Source organism: Hemibagrus wyckioides, linkage group LG11 (assembly GCF_019097595.1).
Source record: "Hemibagrus wyckioides isolate EC202008001 linkage group LG11, SWU_Hwy_1.0, whole genome shotgun sequence".
Classification (NCBI taxonomy): Eukaryota; Metazoa; Chordata; class Actinopteri; order Siluriformes; family Bagridae; genus Hemibagrus; species Hemibagrus wyckioides.
Window position 1 is genome coordinate 8,551,042 of NC_080720.1, and position 22,107 is coordinate 8,573,148.

The following is a 22,107-nucleotide window of genomic DNA, read 5'->3' on the forward strand; positions in this document are numbered from 1 at the left end:
AAATACTATTCCCCCCATATTTTGGATGGCTGACCTGTTGCTAGATATAAGAAAATATTTTGGAATAAAGTTTCATTATTAAAAAAATATATTGTGAAATGTAAATGTGAAGAGAAGGAAATGATGATACACCTTGTATGATACAAGCTTATTTATGTTTAAAAAAAGAAGACCTATGTAGTCTGGTACAGTTTGATAATTAATGGATGTGTAAAATGTGTTTTTAGCAAAATCAGAATGCAGCCATCTGATTAAAGCTGTATTTCCAATGACTTAAGATACAAATCCTGGCTAAATTAATCTCCAAACCATCTGTTTAAGCCTCCAGCGCTCTGCTAAGCTGTGCAAACCAAAGCAGTGTTTGCTCATGTGTACACATTACATATAGCAGCTTTGGCTGTCGTACATGCTATAGACGTTATACATGTACAAATGAATGTCATGATGTATGTACAAATGTTAAAGATGCCCTGTTCAAATAATGCCCATTACTGGATTCCTTTACAATAAACTTAAGAGAAATATGTACAGACTTCGAGACTGTAATAACACACAGTGAACTTTGGTGAAGTTCCTCAAACTATTCCAACACTCTTGTTTCCTTCTCTTGTGACTTCTCCTCCGTCACTGGTGAGGATCTTCACACGCATGCGGAATGCTGATTCAGCAGGCCATTAAATCAAGCAAAGAGATGTAAATTATGCACTTTTATTATTAATTTCCACCCGACTACCATCTCTGAAATGATGAGATCGACCAGGCAGATGATTCATTAGCGCTCCTGTGGCACTGTACTGTTGCTGCAGTAGAGCCACAGGGATGGTGTGATGGATTATGGATGTGTGGTGACAGGTTTTGGTGGGCTATAAGGGGGGGGGTGGACGTGCATGCTGCTATAATTTGTTTGCTCCGGAGCTGCCGACTGTAATTTGTTTGCTCCATCCCTCTGGGGATGTTTTTTTCCCTTGATAGTCGGGGTCAGATGCAGCTGCATAATCCGTTTAATGATCAACAAATTCTCCCTCCCCTTCTGGTCTAGGGGTATAAATTGAAGGTCGCCCTGCTTTGCATTCTGTTGCGCGCACCACAGGGAGAGAGGACAATCAAGAGAGGCAAGGGAGGGAACTCGAGTAAGATCAGATAGCACCGACTAGCTGCAAAGTCAAAATGAAGCTTGTCTGCTTGTTCTTCCTGGGGAGCATGTGCACCATTTACGCTGCTCCTCGTGGACAAACGGTAACAGAGCCGCCGGTTCTTCACAACCCACAACCGACGGAAGCAAAATCGCGCTTCGCAATGCTGGACGACGTACGACTGCTGGCTAACGGTCTCCTGCAACTGGGGCAAAGCCTGCGAGAGTTTGTGCACAAGACCAAGGCGCAAATCAACGATATCTTTCAAAAGCTGAACATCTTTGACCGCTCTTTCTACCAGCTCTCCATCGTGACCAGTGAAATCAAAGAGGAGGAAGAGGAACTCAAAAAAACCACCTCGTTCCTCAAGACCAACAACGAAGAAATCAAGAACATGTCGCTGGAGATCAACTCCAAGGTGAACAACATCCTACAGGAGCGTGTGCAGCTTCAGAGCCAAGTCGGGAACCTGGAGGAAAAGCTGCAAGGCCTGAGCCAAAGTGTAGTGCCCGTAGAACAGCTCCATGAGATCGCTGCTCTGAAGGTAGGTCTATCTTGTTTCAAAATTTTGCGAGAAAAAAAATATTAACGGCAAACTGATGAAGCCTTTCATATGAGAACTGAAACTTTTCCCCACAGGATGTGATTGACACTCAAGAGAAAACCATCAAAGACCTACTGAAATCTGTAAAAGAACAGCATGACCAGCTCAACGCGCAGAAAAACAAAATCAAAAGCCTGGAGGAGAAGGTAGAGAAAAGATACAACAACTCAAACCATCTGATGCAATTGATGTAGCTTATTTCTGCAAACGCAACTTTCTCTTGCTACGATTCCTTACAGGTCAATTACGAGTCGCTTCAAGACACCACTGAAAAAATGTCAGATTCTTTCGAAGGAGCTCCAAACCTTCTCAAATATCTGACAAGTAACTCAACCAACACGAGCACTGACGCAAACGGTGAGTCGAAACCGACTGCTTCTCACTGAAGGTTCAGCTTTTGGAGCTGTTCGGCATGGTTTCCTAATTACCATTTTGTTACAGATCTTCCTGCAGACTGCAGTGAAGTGTTCGATAGAGGCCAGAGGAAGAGTGGAGTATATCCGATCCAACCCAAGCAATCCGAGCCATTCGATGTGTACTGCGACATCAGCTCGGGTAGGATAGCGAACACACTACAACACCAATAGTTGGAATATTTTTTATATAACCACTGGCCTTTAGGTTTTTATTTCTTTACCTAAAAATAAACCTTCTCAATAAACATTTCCAGCAATAGGGTTTTTTATTTTTCAAAAGCTGTAGAACAAATCACATTTTCTTTCAAAAATCTTTTTACAACATTTCCGAAATTATTGGCTTTGCAGAAAGAGCAGACACGGTTATTCAACGGAGAGTGGATGGTACAGTGGACTTTGATCAGACCTGGGACAAATATGAGCTTGGTTTTGGAAATCTGGAAAGTAAGTAGTCCACTAAAATGTGCAATATAAAGGAATTTAGTTGAATGGTTAAACTTGGTATATAGGGAAGAATGTAACAGAACTGTGAACTTCTTTCAATGTTGTTGAGACCAAGAATGTAGAATAAAAAACAAAGCACACATTTTCTTGGTCTTTAGTAATCGAGACCGCAAACAATAAGCGTTGCTGTTCATGTACTGCAGATGAATTTTGGCTTGGCTTGGCAAAGATCTACTCCATTGCCAGACAGGGAGACTACATTCTCAGCATTGAGCTGGAGGACTGGAAGGATGAGAGAAGATTCATTGAGTACATGTTCACACTGGAAGGTCCCGCATCTCATTACACTATCCATCTGACTCATCTGTCTGGAAACCTGCCTGATGCCATGAGCAACCACACTGGCATGATGTTCTCCACCAAAGATAAGGACAACGACAATCTCGATGAGTATAACTGTGCTCGCAACTACTCGGGTAACAAAAATTTATGGATTACTGTCTCAGTTATGCACAGCTGCACAATGTCAAACATTCGAATAACATCATTTGTCCTTTTTCAGGTGGTTGGTGGTTTAACGCATGTGGTGGCACCAATCTCAATGGGCGTTACACCTGGATGCGGGTGAGGAACCGTAGTCTACGCAGGAAAGGGATCTACTGGAGACCTGGCAAGGGGAGCTTTTATACCCTTAAATTCACAAAGCTCTCCATTAGGCCTTCATCCCAGTTCCAGTGAACCTGACTAGTATAAGGCGAATCATGCTCAGACAGGCAACACTGACTCTGGCCAATACAAGCTTCCCCTTTCTCCTGAACTCAGTCCAAAGGTGCTGAAGCATGTCATTCAAGCATGGTGCAACAGGAACAGTTCATCAACCTGACCTCAGGTGTCAAATGTACAGATGTTGCATGTGCAGTCTTGCTGCAGCTTTTTACTTTTTGAATTGTTTAGAAAATTGCTTGTAGAATGCAAACAGAACTGAACACACTTCAGGAGTATTAATAGTGAAATAGTTTATGCTTATTATACCCAATTTTGTAAACTCTATCTTTGCAACTAATATATATATATATATATATATATATATATATATATATATATATATATATATATATATATACACACACACACACATACACCCACAGAAATCAAACTAGTTTCACAATGCATCCATGTTAAACACTTTTTTATACTCCGTTTTAACTTAATGCCATATTTAAGCCGTGTTTATGTCTTGTGCTAGCTGTGAAACATGGTGCTCTTTTTACATTACTGAGTCATATTGACTCCTGGTTACACAATGTACACAAATGTACAGTAAATGTTGTTTTGTTTACAGATTTGTCCTGAAAAACATTAAGGTGCACAATTTTTATAACAAAATAAATGAATCCACCCCAACCATTTTGTCTAGAAATACTCGCTTCATTCAAATAACCTAGCGACATAGACAGAGACTTGAATGCTGCACTTTAATGGGTGTCCATAGGGTGAAGTTTTCTCTGAGGAGACATTTACTTAACAATCTTTAGGAGAAGTCTCCAGTGATGGTGCTTTGTAAATGCCAGAGATAACGCTGTTCTTTACAAAGGTCTTCAGGACAGATGGCTTTATGATTTGCGGTTACAAGTAACATCACAAGATAGGGTTTTTTTTGTGTCTCATTAAACTAAAAGCAGTTTAACGACTAATAATGGGAACTGACTTTCTGGAAGTACCACAGCAGTAAATGTAACTATAAATGAATAGAAAGGCGGATATAATATGCAATCTTTTGCTCTTTGTATATGTATATATATATATATATATATATATATATATATATATACATATATATACATATATACACACATATATACACACACACACACACACACACACACACACACACACACACACATACACCGCTCTGGAAAAAAATAAGAGACCACTGCCCAATCTCCAGATTTGAACCCTATTGAAAACCTCTGGAATGTCATCAAGAGGAAGATGGATGGTCACAAACCATCAAGCAAAGCTGAGCTGTTTGCTTTTTTGCAAAAACAGTGGTGTAAAGTTCCCCAACAGCAATGTGAGAAACTGGTGGAGAGCATGGAGCCAAACGCATGCAAATCGGGGTTATTTCACCAAATACTGATTTCTTAATGTCATTTAGCCGAAGCATTAACACAATTTGTTTACAGATTATTTGCATTTTGTTTTATTTGAGGTATTAAAGCTCTGCAAATACGGCATGATCTTGGGTTATTTTGATGTGTTGCCATTTCCTTTAAATATACACTCTAAATAACAATAGTTATATTTTGAATTTAGGAGAAATATTGTCAGCAGTTCACAAAAAAAATGAAACAAAACTCTTCATCTCACCAATACATGAACCTGGAAGAAAGAAACAAACGGCTTATTTTGCAGTGGTCTGTTATTTATATATATATATATATATATATAGTGAATATATTCCATTTATACAGCATCTACATTATTTGAATACCTCTATACATTATACAGTGAGGGAAAAAAGTATTTGATCCCCTGCTGATTTTGTACATTTGCCCACTGACAAAGAAATGGTCAGTCTGTAATTTTAATGGTAGGTTTATCTGAACAGTGAGAGGCAGAATAACAACAAAAAAATCCAGAAAAATACATTTCAGAAAAGTTCTACATTGATTTGCATTTTATTGAGTGAAATAAGTATTTGATCCCCTATCAGTCAGAAAGATTTCTGGCTCCCAGGTGTCTTTTATACAGGTAAGGAGCTGAGATTACAGTAGGAGCACTCTCGGGGAGTGCCCTTAATCTCAGCTTGTTACCTGTATGAAAGACACCTGTCCACAGAAGGAAGCAATCAATCAGATTCCAAACTCTCCATCATGGCCAAGACCAAAGAGCTGTCCATGGATGTCAGGGACAAGATTGTAGACCTACACAAGGCTGGAATGAGCTACAAGACCATCGCCAAGAGCTTGGTGAGAAGGTGACAACAGTTGGTGCGATTATTCCCAAATGGAAGAAACACAAAAGGACTGTCAATCTTCCTCGGTCTGGGGCTCCATGCAAGATCTCACCTCATGGAGTTTCAATGATCATGAGAACGGCGAGGAATCAGCCCAGAATTACACTGGAGGACTTTGTCAATGATCTCAAGGCAGCTGGGACCATAGTCACCAAGAAAACAATTGATAAAGACTGAAATCCAGTAGCGCCCGCAAGGTCCCCCTGCTAAAGAAAGCACATGTACAGGCTCATCTGAAGTCTGCCAGTGAACATCTGAATGATTCGGAGGAGAACTGGGTGAAAGTGTTGTGGTCAAATGAGACCTAAATCCAGCTCTTTGGCATCAACTCAACTCGCCCTGTTTGGAGGAGGAGGAATGCTGCTTTTGACCCCAAGTACACCATCCCCAGGTGACAGGACAACTGCACCGCATCAAAGGGACGATGGACGGAGCCATGTACCGTTAAATCTTGGATGAGAACCTCCTTCCCTCAGCCAGGGTATTGAAAATGGGTCGTGGATGGATATTCCAGCCTGACAATGACCCAAAACCCACGGCCAAGGCAACAAAGGAGTGGTTCAAAAAGAAGCACATTAAGGTCCTGTAGTGGTCTAGCCAGTCTCCAGACCTTAATCCCATAGAAAATCTGTGGAGGGAGCTGAAGGGTCAGCCACAAAACCTTAATGACTTGGAGAGGACCTGCAAAGAGGAGTGGGCCCAAATTCCTTGAGATGTGAGATGTGTGCAAACCTGGTGGTCAACTACAAGAAATGTCTGACGTCTGTGATTGCCAACAACTTGGTTTGCCACCAAGTACTAAGTCATGCAAAGGGGTCAAATACTTATTTCACTCAATAAAATGCAAATCAATATATAACTTTTTTGAAATGTATTTTTCTGGATTTTTTTGTTGTTATTCTGCCTCTCACTGTTCAGATAAACCTACCATTAAAATTACAGACTGATCATTTCTTTGTCACTGGGCAAACGTACAAAATCACTGTATAATAATATAATTTTAAAATGTTCAAGCAAGCAGAACATCAGCTTTGCTATCATCAAACACACACAAGCTTTGCGGATGACTGTGTCAACATAACCCCATTTGAGGCCTTGACTAAAATAGCAGTTTGGACCAGTCATGATGTTGTGTAACAGTATTTGGAAAGGTGAATTAAGATATTGCTCAGTGGTTACAATTCTGTGCTAATGACCAGGATGCCCCTCTGCTGGACCGCTGATTGAGCCATGTTGTGTCCGATCCTGTATTCGGAGTCCAAAATAAATAAAACCTTGGAGTCTAAACAATTAGTAATATACAGCATGTGACAGAAGTGAGCACACTCCCGTGCAATATCACTTAACCCTCCTGTTATCCTTAAATTTACAAACATTTTTTTGCTCTTGAGGTCAATCTGAACCCAGCAATTTAAACCTCCAGAATATCATTTTTACCCAGTTTCTGTTGGTCAAGTAATTTATGTTTCTTTGTTTAAAATAAAAACTAACCCCAACCCACCCCACAACCCCATTCTCCTAAACACTCAGAATTTCTATTGCACGACTACAGAAAAATGTACAAATCACCATAAACTCTCACTGACTGAACAAATTGGACAGAAAGATCTTTTTGAATGGTTTTATTTTATTTCTAAGTACGGATTTTTGTTATTTATAAAATTTGGAAAGTATTAAAGTTTCTGTTATCAGGGATAATACCATGTCTTTTCTTTCTTATGTCAAACCTATATTTAGAGACATTTAAACACTTGAATAGGGTCAAATTGACTACAAGGATAATAGGAAGGTTAAACGACAAATGAGTCAAAATTCAATAATCATCGCTTAATAATTGCATTATTCCAAAGTGGACAAGTAGAGTCTTTCCTCTTATAGAAATAAATAGAAATGCTTTAGAAAGAAAGCTTGGGAATCGGTGTATACTGTGTACACGAGTTGGGGAGATGACATTTATAGATGGCACCATGAATGCCTGTGTGGATATATAATATAATGGCTGCTAGTCTCCAGAAGTTCCGCAGAAGAGGAATTATTCCAGCAAGATACTGATCCAAAGCTCTCAAAATCATGTATGAGTCTCTAATGAAGAAAAAAAAAAGTGTGACCTGGCTAAATATGTCTTCTGACAGGAATCCAACAGAAAACCTTCGAAGTATTTCAAAAGTAAAGAGCAACACAACCGCTCTAGCAAAGAGCAGCTGAAAAAACATCTCTTCAGAAATCTGTACAACACGGCTGTCCTCTACGCCGAGAAAGTGGATATATGAAGCAAGATCTGAATTTCAGTACTGACTTTCATTGCACTGAGCTCCTATTGTGGAGCATGTATTGTTAACAGAGTACATTTAATTTTACACAAAGTGCAAGTACCCTACTGTTGCACTTTTGTTTGTGAATCATTTAGGTGTTATTCCACAGTGCCGTACTTCACGTCTGTTAGATACTGGGTAAATATTTTTAAACAGGTTGTGAAATCTCTGTGATCGTTCTGTATTTGGGAGAATCAGAGCTCAGCTGCGGTACCTGTACGTGGTGTTGGGCACATAAATGTCCTTGGCAGGGAACTCCAGGATCTCTCTGGTGGGCCGTACACGAGTATCAGGATAAGGTTTGACCTGGAGCAGCTCTGGAGTCAGACAGTAGTGGGGGTTCTCCGGGGCAGGAGAGATGTCAATCTTCAACTGAGCTATAAAAAAATAATAAGAAGAAGAAGAATAAATAAGCCTCAAGTTGGCAAGGTTACTGAACTATCTATCTGTCAAAGATAATAAATGTCAGCAGTTCAAATGAGGAAATTTCCCACAATGCACCACAAATGCAGCCACTTTGTCTTCAGAAGCCTGAGATCAACCTGCTCACTAACCATTTTTAAAATATCTTTGATTTGTACTTTTTTTACACCCTTTACTACTTACCTCTAACAGGATTTAAGCCAAATAGTCTCTTTAAAAAGGGGGTATGCTAACTGCTTTAAATACAGTGTTACCTCTGTGTTCAGCCATAATTCGTTCCAAAAGTCTGGTCGAATACCGATTTGGTCGAAAACCGAATTATTTTTCCCCATAGGAAATAATGTACAACACATTAATCTGTTTCAACTCGATGGTTGATCTCACAACTTGGCAACACTGATGCCTGATTTCCCCTTTTTTGGAGACATGGCTACTGAAAATATACTAAAAATGATAGCGTGGGGTTATAACACAAGCACTCACAGATGATGCTTTCAGAACAGATGACCCACGTAAACTGCTTCATCTCTATGGTCTACGGCAGGGTACGTTGCATGGAAAGCGTGTGCAGCATGGGCGCCACTAAAGCCCCCTAACATTTCTACTCAGCCCCCCTAAAAATTCTGCGATTCTCCATAAACTGTACACAAATTCGTGAACGCCTCAGTCCCCTTTAAACTTCATCTAAAAACGGCGGCAGATTTCGGCTCCTCCCCATCTTTCAGTGCATTCTTCAATCCGCAGACCGTGACGTCGCAGTGTGTGTGTGTGTGTGTGTGTGTGTGTGTGTGTGAGAGAGATCAGGAAGACTTGTATTTGGCTTGTTCAGTACTCAAATGTTATACACATCTATGCAATACAGTGGAATGCTGCAATAAGTTTACCATCCTACCCTGTTAGTCAAACCTTTATTTTATTTTATTTATTTATTTATTTTTTTAACTATTATGTCCTTAAATGAAAATCCTAGAATTGACCCTGGTGTGCGGTCACAATAGTTCTTTTCAGGTCGGGTCGAACACAGAAAAATATTTTTGAAAACTGAAAGTGTGTGTTAATTACAGTTCAGTTCGAATTTTGTTGGTAATGTTGATATTTGTTACAATCCTGTATGAAACAAGAACCAGCGTTCCTGACGGTCGAGTCGTACACCGAAAATATTTTCGTACACCGAGGTCAAATTGACTCGGAAATTCGAATCGAATACCGAACATTCGCACACGTGGTGGTCAAGGACCGAGGTACCACTGTACAAGCGCATTATCCAAAATGATTAAAGTGAGTGAACATGAGGGTTTGCCGTTAGAGGAAAATGATCAATGACAGGGTGATGTGTTGAGCCCAGAATGTGAAGTGGACTCACTGTTACAGCAATGTCCAATTTTTTTTATTTTTATTTTTAGTGAATGACACATCATACATTTTAGTGCTTGTGACTTTCACACTGTGGATTGAACAAGTTGTTGCATACATTACTGCAGTTAAAAAGATCATTCCTGAATCTTTTAGGTTTTCTCTCTCCCTCTCTCTAACTTAATATGACTATAGAAACTGCTAGAACTGATAACATTAGCATGAGCACATTAACATTAACCTTGAGCTGGGAAATACTTCATCAGAGCTGCTGTTATTGAAAATGATTCACCTGCTTCAGCAGGACGTGAAACAGCACTGTGTTCTAACATTAAAAGACAGAAAAACAACAATGACTCAAGAAAACAAACAGTGCAGTTTAAGGAAAAGCGTAGCTTAAGTGGTGCATTACTGCTATATTTCTCTATCAGGTATCAGGTGTGTGTCTGCATACACAGAAAAAAAACATCTGCATTTTGTTTATTGAAATGTCTTTTTGCACTCTGCCTGTGTGTCTGTGGAGAGAGTCGTACTAAAGGAAAGGAATAAACTCCTTTGGTGGCTATGGGACATTTTCCAACACTGCTTACCACAGCTTTAATGCTTTAATTATATTGCTTATACCTTAATGCTTTAGTTTAATCAGGATATAATTATCACCTATGATAATAATAATAGCTCATAAACTCTTACTCATAAGGCACTTATTTATGATCTATATCAGCTGGCTATCCTTTTAATACTACTATGGAGTTGAGGAATTTCATTCAAGTAGTTGAATATTTGCTATAAGTTGCTTTTTTAACCTTAAAGCAAAGTTGTTGTTATTATTTCGGCCTACGTGCGTGAGGGGTCACCAAAGCGGACCAACAACAACTTGGCACAGGTTTTATGCCGGATGCCCTTCCTGACGCAACCCTCCCATTTTTATCTGGGCTTGAGACCTGCACTGCATCCAGTGGCTGGGGTTTGAGCCCTGGCTGGGAATCGAACCTGGGCCTTCCGCATGGCAGGTGAGAAACCTACCACTGAGCCACCAGCGCCCTCACAAATGAAAACAAAGTGAATCTAGCGAATGAAGGAACAAAAATAAAAGCTTTAGTTTTTATAGACTAGGGCAGAACTGAAAGAGTCAGTCCACCCATAACTAACACAAGACTGTAACTAACACAAGACTCTGTAACCTGACCTTGCTTTATGTTACGGAAATCTGACATTTTAGAAACACATTTCTCTGACTTCTCTTGATTAAAAAAAAAATACAGATATCTGTATTTCTGCCTGGAGCTTTAGTTGCTGAGTGAAAACGATTTTCAAGCTCACCTGTAATTGGCCTGAGTCTGCGTAACACTGAAGAGGGCCGCCTCATGTCGGCCAAGAACTTATAGAGATCCTCATCGCTTAGCCGATCTCCTTCCTACAAACAAAAACATACAAAGAGTATAAATTAATGTTAATTCAATTAAAAATTAATAAAGTGTCATCCTAATAATTTTAACACTTAATATCAATACATCTTTTCATTGAAAAAGCACTGTTCAGCATTTTAAAAGTAAACCTAAGGCAAATCAGGAAAAAGGCTTACATAAATATTAAAGCAAGGTCAGCAAATATTAGCACTTCATCTAGGTATTTTAGGATATTTTAACTTTTATACTTTGTCATTCAGTTACAGTGAGTTCTTGCGATCTGGAGTCAGGGAAGACTGACCTGTTTGAAGAAGTTGGTGACGGTGAGTGTAGCAGGTCTGAAGCTGGTCAGATTGCAGTACTCATCCCCACTAGTGGTCCTTTCTAATGAGCGCCGACCCACAATGCTGGAGTTCCTCCGCTCCGACCAGGAACCCTTCCGTTCTGTAATAACATGGGGCAAAATCAAACCAACGAAATTACTCACATGAGTCACATGACTCAATAGTTTATAAACAAGTCCTTCCTGAGTATGAAGCTAGAACATTTAACAGTAAAATACATTACTGCTCAATTTCATTTTATTGATCAATTTCCCCATCAATTACTTATCACCATTCTTTCCGGCGTCACCCTGATGTGTATGGCTTCCCGTTTGAGTCTAGCTTTCTTCCTCATATCATCTCAGGGAGCTTTTTCCCACCACCATTGCCTCTGGCTTTCTGATTAGGGATAATTATGAATTAAAATGTTCAACTTTGTCATTTTTATATTCCTGTAAAGATGCTTTGCAACAATATCCAATGTTAAAAGAGCTACACAAATAAAATGTTGTTTCAAAGATCTTTACAGGGAGAAACAAAAACAACTTTCTAAATGCAAAAATGTAATTTACTGCAATTGTTCCAATATATGATATATATAAGGCATCAGGGTCGTGAAAGATCCAGAGCCCAGGAATACTGGACGTGAGGCAGGAACACACCCTGGATGAAATATCAGTCTTCTTGCAAACACAATCACACACTCATTCACACTTAGTGATTTAGATTAACCAATCCACCTACTGCCATGCTTTTTTGGGTGAGGGAGGAAACCCTGGAGGTGTAAAGAAGCAAATTTACTCCAACTGAAAAAATTGCATGGAACTCTCAAAGAAAACTTTGAGATATTTCAGATAAAGCATTTTTTTTGTAACATTTTCTGCATGGAATTAAATATTATTTTAATATTACAAACCGCACCTTCATACAACAAAAGATAAAAACGTGGGTATTTTTAAAACCGCAGTTTTTTTTTTAATGTGGTTTGGCCGTTCGTCCACACGCAAACGCAGCATCAGGTCACTGAAAACCAACATTTTTGAAAACTCCTGCCAGGGAGGAAAAACTCCGGCTTCAGTGTTATTGTGTAGACAGAGAAACCGGAGATTTTTGGCTTGTGAAGAGGGTTGCCAGATTGGACTGAAGATTTCCAGCCCAACCACAGCTTAAAATCCAATACCATCCCAAAATGCATACTGTTATAACTAATACAATAACAAACTTTGTGATATTGGCTTAACGAGTAGAACGATTACAACAACCCACTAATCAAGACTGAAGTCTGACTGGACAGCACTCTCCTGAACCTTACTGGCTAAACTGAACCATATTACTAAAACATCAACATTACATATTATACTTTATTGTAAAGTTCGTTTGAATAGAAAATTAATAAAATATGTTTATAGTCAAAAATAAAAACCTGCCAGTTGCATCAAAAACCAGCCCAGATTTTATTAATCCACCCAGTGCATTTTTTCCAGGTGAGACGTGACCAAAAGAAGCCCAACTGGGCAGAAACGGCCCAATCTGGCAACACTGCTTGTGAAGTGATTGTCTCAGGCTTCTGATTGGCCAACATGGCTTTACGGTTGAGATTATATCACCACCTGTTGGTTTTGCATGCTCTTGACAGCGCTTCAGACCACGTTTTTGCATTTTCATGTGGACGAGATTTTTTTTTTTTAAAACGAAGGAGGAAAAATACCCATGCACGTGTGGACTAGGCCTGAATCTAAATGAATTTTTCCATCTTGCCAAGAGATGTTACTTTTGAAGCAGAGAAAGTGGCAAATATTTTGATCAGTTTCATCACAGTTTATTGCAGCAGGCTGACCTGGCAGGCCCATTTCCAGCTCTGTGTCTCTCTCCAGACTGCCAGCACTGTTGACTATGTTCATCAGATGGATGGCGGTCCAAGCGAAGGGCATCCTGTAGCGACCGAGCCTCTGGCAGAACTGCTCTGACTGAGCACGCAGTTTCTCCAGCTTCTCCTTATTCTACAAACAAACGTTCACAAATCATGCTGGCACCATCTCCATTCACGGGAGCACAGAGGCGGAATGATGATGATGGTGGATTTCTCAATAAAGGTTCTTACCTTTGCAGCATCTGACTCCTTGAAGACCATGTAAGGTTCTGCACATTCTCCTATATCCCCCTGCTGCAGGACCTTTTCAAGCTACACACAGAACAATGACAAACTTCAACTCTCATGTTCTGTACACTAGGTGCAGAGAAGAGAAGAGAAGAGAAGAGAAGAGAAGAGAAGAGAAGAGAAGAGAAGAGAAGAGAAGAGAAGAGAAGAGAAGAGAAGAGAAGAGAAGAGAAGAGAAGAGAAGAGAAGAGAAGAGAAGCTAACCCTTATGACTAGGAAGACGTCTTGGGAGGGATAGGTGATGGAGAAGATGGCAGAGCGGGCCAGGGTGGAGATAGCAGCTGTCTGGATGTGAGGGCGCAGCATGGCTTTGGTCTGCTCTGAATTCAGGTCAAAGAAAAAGTTCTCTGATATCTGAAGGAAAACAAAACAATACAGAGTTAGATATGAAGCACACTGCAAAGCCCTGTTTAATAAGACCTCTTACATGGTGACTGCTGCCCTCTAGTGTTAGAATACAAATAGCAAAGATCAGTTTCAGCTGATCAGTTTCAACTTTGCATCAGCATCGATGTTTTCATCGAAAGCACAGCTATAAACAGCTTACCTTTTTCTTTTCCTTGACATCATATAAGGCCAAACTTGCAAATATTGGCTCGATCTCTATCTCAAACCTGAAAAAGGAGAGTAGAAAGCAGAAGGTAATATTGTGTTTTAGCGAGGAGAAAAATACAGATGTTTTTAACACGTTCTCTTGTACTTACTTCAGGGACAAGCACTTGACAAGCAGTCTCTGTCCAAAGTGCTCTTTAGGAACATCGGGAACACAGTGACGCTCGATTGGCTCCTCCTTCAAAAATAAAACGGTGACGAGAAACAATTGTGAATGAAATAGAAATAGGCAGCTCAGTAAAAACGTGCGAAATATGGAGTAGTCATGACACATATTCTCACAATCCGTCAAATGTATACGCTTTGTTTTTATAATCCTTAAATCAGTCAGGTGTGTTAAGACAATTATTTCACATACATGTCTTTATATCTCAAAGAGGGCTGCAATTTCAGCAACAGCAGCAAGCCACAAGTTGTAAAACTACAATTTCATACAACTTCTAAAGGAAGTAGAATGCTATAAAGCATGCTTTGCTAACCTGTCTGCCATGCAACATGTAAATAAAACAGTGATTAATGCATTTTTAATGTGTAACAAGTGAGCTTTCAACACTATATATAGCTACTACTGCTTCTCAGTGGAACTATAAAAAAATCCACACCCACAAGCTACTACAAGACACAATATACATGTGACACGAGTTATTTTATTCCTTGGTAGTGAGACTAGGTTTAGTTACTAACAGGTTTGTGGGTGAACATGTTAAAAGAGGTTAATGAAGAATGAAATCACTAGCACACCTCATCGAGGGCAGGGTGCAGAGCGAAGAGCTCTCTGTGCCGGCTGCTTTTGCGTTGATCCTCATTGTGTCGGTCGATCTCCTCATTGGGCACTCGGTCCAGCAGGTGAGGGAGCAGTGCATCGGGCTGGGAGTTCTTCAGGTCAAATATACTGCAAGCCCAACTTCCCCGAGGAGTGTCATCTATAGACATGGACCTGCGCTTCAGATCATCCTGTCAAATAGACACTAATGATTAATTATCCAAGCTTTTTCATTTTAATTCTCTATTCACATTTGTGTGTAAAACTCAGCACAAATTCTTTAATTATAAATAATTATACATTATTTATAATATCTAAAAAAACTCAACACTGAACATGTGTGGATGATGTACCTGATCATCCTGATAGCTGCTGGGGTCTGGTAGCTCATCTGACTCAAAGACCTGCTTGGGTAAACCCCTCTGCCTCTCTTTCTGCTTGTCCAGTGTGTTGGGGTTAAAGCCTGTACCCAGCTTGTGGTACCTGTGCCAGCAGTTAACATCACGTATTAGACGTTGAGTAAAGTATTATTTTGTTAGCCTATTTGTGTAACAAACAAAGAAACAATTAACCCGGTCTAAATTATGGCCTGTTTTTGAGTCTCCTTCATTTCTATGGAAATGACCGGCACCCAAATACTGAATGACGTTCCTCCACTACATTTCATTTTATGGAATGTCTGAAAAACAAGTTAGTTCCTATTATCACTTACAGCCGTAAACAGTCATTCTGGCGCTTTCACTTGAATTTAGTAAGACCCAAAAATAAACACACACGTCTGCCATCCTGTGTCGGGAAATAAGTTACAGCTTTACCTCTGGCTGCTAAAAGGCACTGACGATGAAGACTCTAATCTCCTTAAAAACATCAGATTTACAACTACTCATTTTTTTGTCAAAGAACTTGTTTTCACTCTGTATTCAGTCACTGTAAATGATAAATAAAAAAAAATCACACACAGTAACACAGACCTAAAAACTGCTGGTAAGTTCACTGAGAACTCAACGGCTGTGTGCTTTGAAATTTCACATGGCATTGGACGCTGCCAGGCACTGCAGTGTGTAATCACAGTCCCACCCGCATGATGTGATTTAGCTCGGACAAAACCTTTTATTCCAAGACGATGTAGGCTTCGAGATCCTCATGATATGCTTATTAGCAACCTTGTAAAGGTGGCTTGTAAAGTGCTTTCTTTCTTCCAGTTAAAATAAAATAGAAAAAAGTAAGACAAAAGGAGCTGTCCAAGAAACATGAGCTACACAAGTGAGAACACTGCAGACGAAATTACAGTGGATTGTAATTACTCAGGAGTAGCCTGTAATTATTCTTAAATAGCACAATGGACTAATGTGTAAGGCACACCAACTTCAAGAGAAAATCGAGTTCTTCTCAGAGAATAGGGACAAAAACAGAGCGAGAACAAGAAAGGTAGATGCTCAAGAGTACCTAGTTTATCTAGAACAATAATTTATTCTACACTGAGGTTTATGCTTTTGTTTTATTTTATTTTATTGGGGTGAACAAAAAGTGGAACCTGGCACACAAATAAGCACCAACAATATGAAATTCAGAAATAGAAATAGAAAGAGCCTTTATTTGTCACATATACATTACAGCACAGTGAAATTCTTTCTTCGCATATCCCATCCTTGGAGGTTGGGGTCAGAGTGCAGGCTCAGCCATGATACAGCACCCTTGGAGCAGAGAGGGTTAAGGGCCTTGCTCAAGGGCCCAACAGTGGCAACTTGGCGATACTGGGTCTTGAACTACCGATCTTCCGGTCAACGACTCAGAGCCTTAACCACTGCCCGTTTCAGGTCAGGTCTGATATATTATATTATATACACTATATTGCCAAAAGTATTCGCTCACCTGCCTTGACTCACATATGAACTTAAGTGACATCCCATTCCTAATCCATAGGGTTCAATATGATGTTGGTCCACCCTTTGCAGCTATAACAGCTTCAACTCTTCTGGGAAGGCTGTCCACAAGGTTTAGGAGTGTGTTTATGGGAATTTTTGACCATTCTTCCAGAAGTGCATTTGTGAGGTCACACACTGATGTTGGACGAGAAGGCCTGGCTCTCAGTCTCAGCTCTAATTCATCCCAAAGGTGTTCTATCGGGTTGAGGTCAGGACTCTGTGCAGGCCAGTCAAGTTCATCCACACCAGACTCTGTCATCCATGTCTTTATGGACCTTGCTTTGTGCACTGGTGCACAGTCATGTTGGAAGAGGAAGGGGCCAGCTCCAAACTGTTCCCACAAAGTTGGGGGCATGGAATTGTCCAAAATGTCTTGGTATGCTGAAGCATTCAGAGTTCCTTTCACTGGAACTAAGGGGCCAAGCCCAGCTCCTGAAAAACAACCCCACACCATAATATCCCCTCCACCAAACTTTACACTTGGCACAATGCAGTCAGACAAGTACCGTTCTCCTGGCAACCGCCAAACCCAGACTCGTCCATCAGATTGCCAGATGGAGAAGCGCGATTCGTCACTCCAGAGAACGCGTCTCCACTGCTCTAGAGTCCAGTGGCGGCGTGCTTTACACCACTACATCCGGCGCTTTGCATTGCACTTGGTGATGTATGGCTTGGATGCAGCTGCTGGCCATGGAAACCCATTCCATGAAGCTCTATGCGCACTGTTCTTGAGCTAATCTGAAGGCCACATGAAGTTTGGAGGTCTGTAGCGATTGACTCTGCAGAAAGTTGGCGACCTCTTCGCACTATGCGCCTCAGTATCCGCTGACCCCGCTCCGTCAGTTTACGTGGCCTACCACTTCGTGGCTGAGTTGCTGTCGTTCCCAAACACTTCCACGTTCTTATAATACAGCTGACAGTTGACTGTGGAATATTTAGGAGCGAGGAAATTTCACGACTGGATTTGTTGCACAGGTGGCATTCTATCACAGTTCCACGCTGGAATTCACTGAGCTCCTGAGAGCGACCCATTCTTTCACAAATGTTTGTAAAACAGTCTGCATGCCTAGGTGCTTGATTTTATACACCTGTGGCCATGGAAGTGATTGGAACACCTGATTCTGATTATTTGGATGGGTGAGCGAATACTTTTGGCAATATAGTGTATATATATATATATATATATATATATATATATATATATATATATATATATATATATATATATATATATATATATATAATGATTATACGTACAATCATATACAAACTCAAGTGTTTTACAAATGATTCGAACTATTTTAATTTTAAAGATTTTAAATGATTTTATGCAACTTGGACATACCACTGGACATGTTCGAGATTACATCCCAGTTAGTCTGATTGCGAGTGGAGACTTTAATGCTACAACTATTCTTGGTTGTTGTGTACGCTCACAGGTTATGTTTGTTCTCGCTTTCTTGTCTTTCCAGGTTTGCAGATATGATCACATGACTAGTCCATGCAAGTCTTCGTCATATTTGTCCCACGTCCTCCTTAACCTCCCCAAAGTAGCCGATGTTAAGAGGCAAAAGAAACTCGTATAGGAGAGAGTGGAACATGGGTAATATATCATGGATTGTCTATTCAGAATATTGTTAATATAGTGATTATTGAACACATTACTTTTTTTTTTAATTTCCTTTTCACTTGTTAAAGCAAGGCAAATGAAGAGAAGAGTGTAAAGAAGTCCGAGAGTCTTACTTGCGGCTGACGACGGCCCAATCCTCAGTGTAGGATCGGATACAGTCACGGACGTGTGCGTCATTGTCACTGAAAAGTGATTAACAAAAGAAGTCACACAGGGATCTACATTAACTACATTCACCGCGAGCATAAAAACAGCCGTGAGGAACATGGCTTATTAATAGTAACACAAATTTCATCACGGAAAAAGGCCATCATTCAATCTCGTCACAACAGTTCCTTATCAAATCCTGAACATAATACTTGTATTAAAAACCAAAACATGATGTGATACACTAAGGAAATACAGTTCCACTTCCACAAGACTTGTGTGTTCTAAAATAAACTATTGAAAGGGAAAATCTAAACCCACTGACATAAAAAACAAAGAAGGAAAAACAAGCCGACTGAGTCTGAGTTACGGCCAGTGAAAGTAAAGCGGGGAAGAAAAGCTGTTCATAAATATGTGAGTACCAGGCAGGATATGGAGGAGTTCCCATCCACTATTAAGGATAACAGCCAGGCATTGTAATAACAACGCAGTGAGCCGACAGCTTGGGAAGCTTAAAAACCAGAACTGAAGAGGAAAAACTATGTACTAAAGTAGCTCAAGTCTCAGAACCATAAAGACACAATGGTATTAAATAAAACCAGGCTCCAAAATGATAAATGACTACTCGGTAAGACTCGTCTATACATTTCATCACTTAGATAGGATTATGTGGTAAAGTAATCTTGTTTTTATATATATATACACTTATATTTTCATTTTAATATTTTCTGTAATGTACCTTTTTAATTCTATATTTAAGATTTAATATTTTCTCATCTACATTTTATACTCTCTTTGTGATTATACTGCAGTTTGAGCTACTGGGCGCAGTAGAGTAGTAACATCAGTAGTATAAAAAATAGCAGTAGAGTATTATTATTATTATTAATAGTAGTAGTAGTAGTACTGGTATTGGCAGTAATAGTATTAGTTGCAATAGTAGTATCAGTAGTATTGGTCTTCAAAGCTTCAAATACTCATCTCACAAGTGCACATCATCACATACGCACCCTTCCTCTGGCACTGCCTGGCCCAGTGTCCGGCACTCTCTGGGTGTGTAAATGACTTCGATATCATCTGGAGGAAACTCGATGAGGTCTCGCAGAGGTCCTGACTCGATGATGGGTGGATGAGTGATCAAATACTCCTCAAAGTCCACCGGCTCCACTGCCTCCGTCAGTGGTACCTAGAGATAGACAGGAAAAGAGAAAGCAAGAACAAAAAGGAAGAAAGGAGCGAAAGAAAAGAGAGAAAGAAATGCAGTCTTTTCTCGATTAATGAGTATGGGACAAACATAACATTAATATGGTATTATCGGACAAAGCTAAACACATTGGACAGATAAGAACCAGATGTAGTTATACATACGGAGTTATTTGCTGCATTACCCCCCATGTGGAGATTTTTGAGGAGTTGAGGGGAACCTCCATACTGACCAGCGATCTGCTTCCTCACCTCCGCAGCTACAGTCCTGAATAATAGAGAGACAGAGTAATGTTGGAGCAGCATGCATCAATAAAACAATGGTTGACTGAATTGACAACTATTCCATGAAATAGAAGAGCAACTGATTTGTATCAACACAACTAAGGGTGCTGGGAACATCCTTTATTCTTTATCATGAAAATAATGAAACATACACTACTGAAAATCTACCTGCCATAACCTACAATCTTATACAATAGGGAAGGCTTAGGGACTAACCAGCCACAGAAACACAAAAGGTTGACACTAACTGCTCTGACAAAATGGCCTACATTCCTGATATCACAGGCAACAGGAAGAATTTTTTTTACCTGTGTTATGGAATTATTCTTCCAAACATGCTGAGGCCAAACATGTTCCAGCATGACACTGTCCCTGTGCATGTGAAGATATGGTATGCCAAGGGTGATATGAAAGAACCTGAGTGACCTGCCCAGAGCCCTGACCTCAACCCCAACAAACCTTTACAATAAAGTGGAATAGTGACTGAACCCCAGGTCTCCTCAGTGCCTGATCTCACTAATGCTCTCATAAAGGAATGGGCCCACAGCCGTGTTCCAAATTCTAATGAAAAACCTTCTCAGTGGAGTGGAGGTAATCACCACAGCTAAGGAGCAGTAACTCTGGATTGGGATGTTCAGAAAGTACATACGGGTCTGATGGTCAGGTGTCTACTAACATATGGACATACACCGATCAGGCATAACATCATGACCATCTGCCTAATATTGTATTGGTTCCCCTTTTGCTTCTGAAACAGCCCTGACCCATTGAGGCATGAACTCCACTAGATCCCTAAAGGTATGCCATGGAATCAGGCACCAAGATGTTAGCAGCAGATCCTGCAAGTTCTGAAAGTTGCAACTTACAGGACTTAAACGACACTTTTGATAGATACTGACCACTGCAGACCGGGAACACCCCACAAGAGCTGCAGTTTTGGAGATGCTCTGATCCAGTCATCTGGACATCACAATTTGGCCCTTGTCAAACTCGCTCAAATCCTTACAATTTTTATGCTTCTAACACATCAACTTTGAGGACAAAATGTCTACTTCCTGCCTAATATATCCCGCCCACTAACAGGCGCCATGATGAGGTGATAATCATTGTCACATCTCCTGTCAGTGCTCATAATGTTATGCCTGGTCAGTGTACACAAGTCATAATCCCTGAGCTAAAACCATCAAATAAATTCAAATAAAGCCCATCGCTTCATTCCTACTGAGAGAAAACATTGGATCTAGAAACTTTGCCCATCGGTTCGCGCTGTATTTAATCTATTCAAGAAAACTGAACAAACCATACCGCTAACACCCTGCCTGGCACAAACCCAGACCTTTCCTGCTTCCTTAAAGCAAAACACCTGCATCAATAGAATCAAAGTTCTACTAAGAGTTCAGACATCCAAACATCTACTGATGCAACACAGGCTCAAAAAGGTGTAATGGAGCATCCAGGAAAGAAGCTGCCAGTTTTATGAGCATCATTAAATAAGTTGTATTAAAATTACTTTTTAAAATTAATTTTAGACCCAGTATAATTGTGCACATACAACCAACTGGCATTAAACATGCATTCAGCTGATCAGGGTCATGGTGGATCCGGAGCATCTCCCTGGGAATGAGGTAGGAATACAACCTGAATGTGATCCCAGGCCACTGTAGGGAACTAGACGGCATGCTGGCTAATTTCTACAGATGAAGCGGCAATCATAAATTAGAGATGATACCGATTCAATACCCAGGACTGCTATCAAGCTGAGTGAATATTTAAAAATAAAAACAAACAAACAAACAAACAAACAAACAAATAAATAAATATGAATGTAATCCTGTAGATTCTAGAAATTGGATTGGGGAGATTTTTTGGAACAGGAAATATAAAGAGACTTGATTGTATATTTATAAGATTGCCCTTACTATAACTACAATTTATTTTAATAACTATA

General features: G+C 40.0%; 2 protein-coding genes across 22 annotated transcripts in view; one reads left to right on the top strand and one right to left on the bottom strand.

Moving 5' to 3' along the window:
• The window catches only part of dock7 (dedicator of cytokinesis 7), a 60,964-nt gene that overhangs the window by 32,168 nt on the left and 6,689 nt on the right, over positions 1 to 22,107 (bottom strand). For all 21 annotated transcript variants that reach the window (XM_058403700.1, XM_058403699.1, XM_058403696.1 and 18 more), the window contains exons 2-14: positions 20,040 to 20,142; positions 19,682 to 19,857; positions 18,638 to 18,706; positions 15,323 to 15,452; positions 14,948 to 15,160; positions 14,299 to 14,384; positions 14,142 to 14,208; positions 13,799 to 13,948; positions 13,538 to 13,618; positions 13,274 to 13,436; positions 11,415 to 11,557; positions 11,028 to 11,121; positions 8,143 to 8,305 (exon numbers count right to left, since the gene is read on the bottom strand). In XM_058403700.1, coding sequence (XP_058259683.1) covers positions 8,143 to 8,305; positions 11,028 to 11,121; positions 11,415 to 11,557; positions 13,274 to 13,436; positions 13,538 to 13,618; positions 13,799 to 13,948; positions 14,142 to 14,208; positions 14,299 to 14,384; positions 14,948 to 15,160; positions 15,323 to 15,452; positions 18,638 to 18,706; positions 19,682 to 19,857; positions 20,040 to 20,142 — 1,638 coding nt within the window. The remainder of the gene's footprint in view (positions 1 to 8,142; positions 8,306 to 11,027; positions 11,122 to 11,414; positions 11,558 to 13,273; positions 13,437 to 13,537; positions 13,619 to 13,798; positions 13,949 to 14,141; positions 14,209 to 14,298; positions 14,385 to 14,947; positions 15,161 to 15,322; positions 15,453 to 18,637; positions 18,707 to 19,681; positions 19,858 to 20,039; positions 20,143 to 22,107) is intronic.
• angptl3 (angiopoietin-like 3) lies at positions 1,067 to 3,683 on the top strand. Its single transcript, XM_058403702.1, has 7 exons — positions 1,067 to 1,677; positions 1,773 to 1,883; positions 1,977 to 2,094; positions 2,179 to 2,292; positions 2,502 to 2,597; positions 2,801 to 3,073; positions 3,160 to 3,683. Exons 1-7 carry the CDS (start codon positions 1,168 to 1,170, stop codon positions 3,333 to 3,335), a joined length of 1,398 nt encoding a protein of 465 aa, XP_058259685.1. The 5' UTR covers positions 1,067 to 1,167; the 3' UTR covers positions 3,336 to 3,683.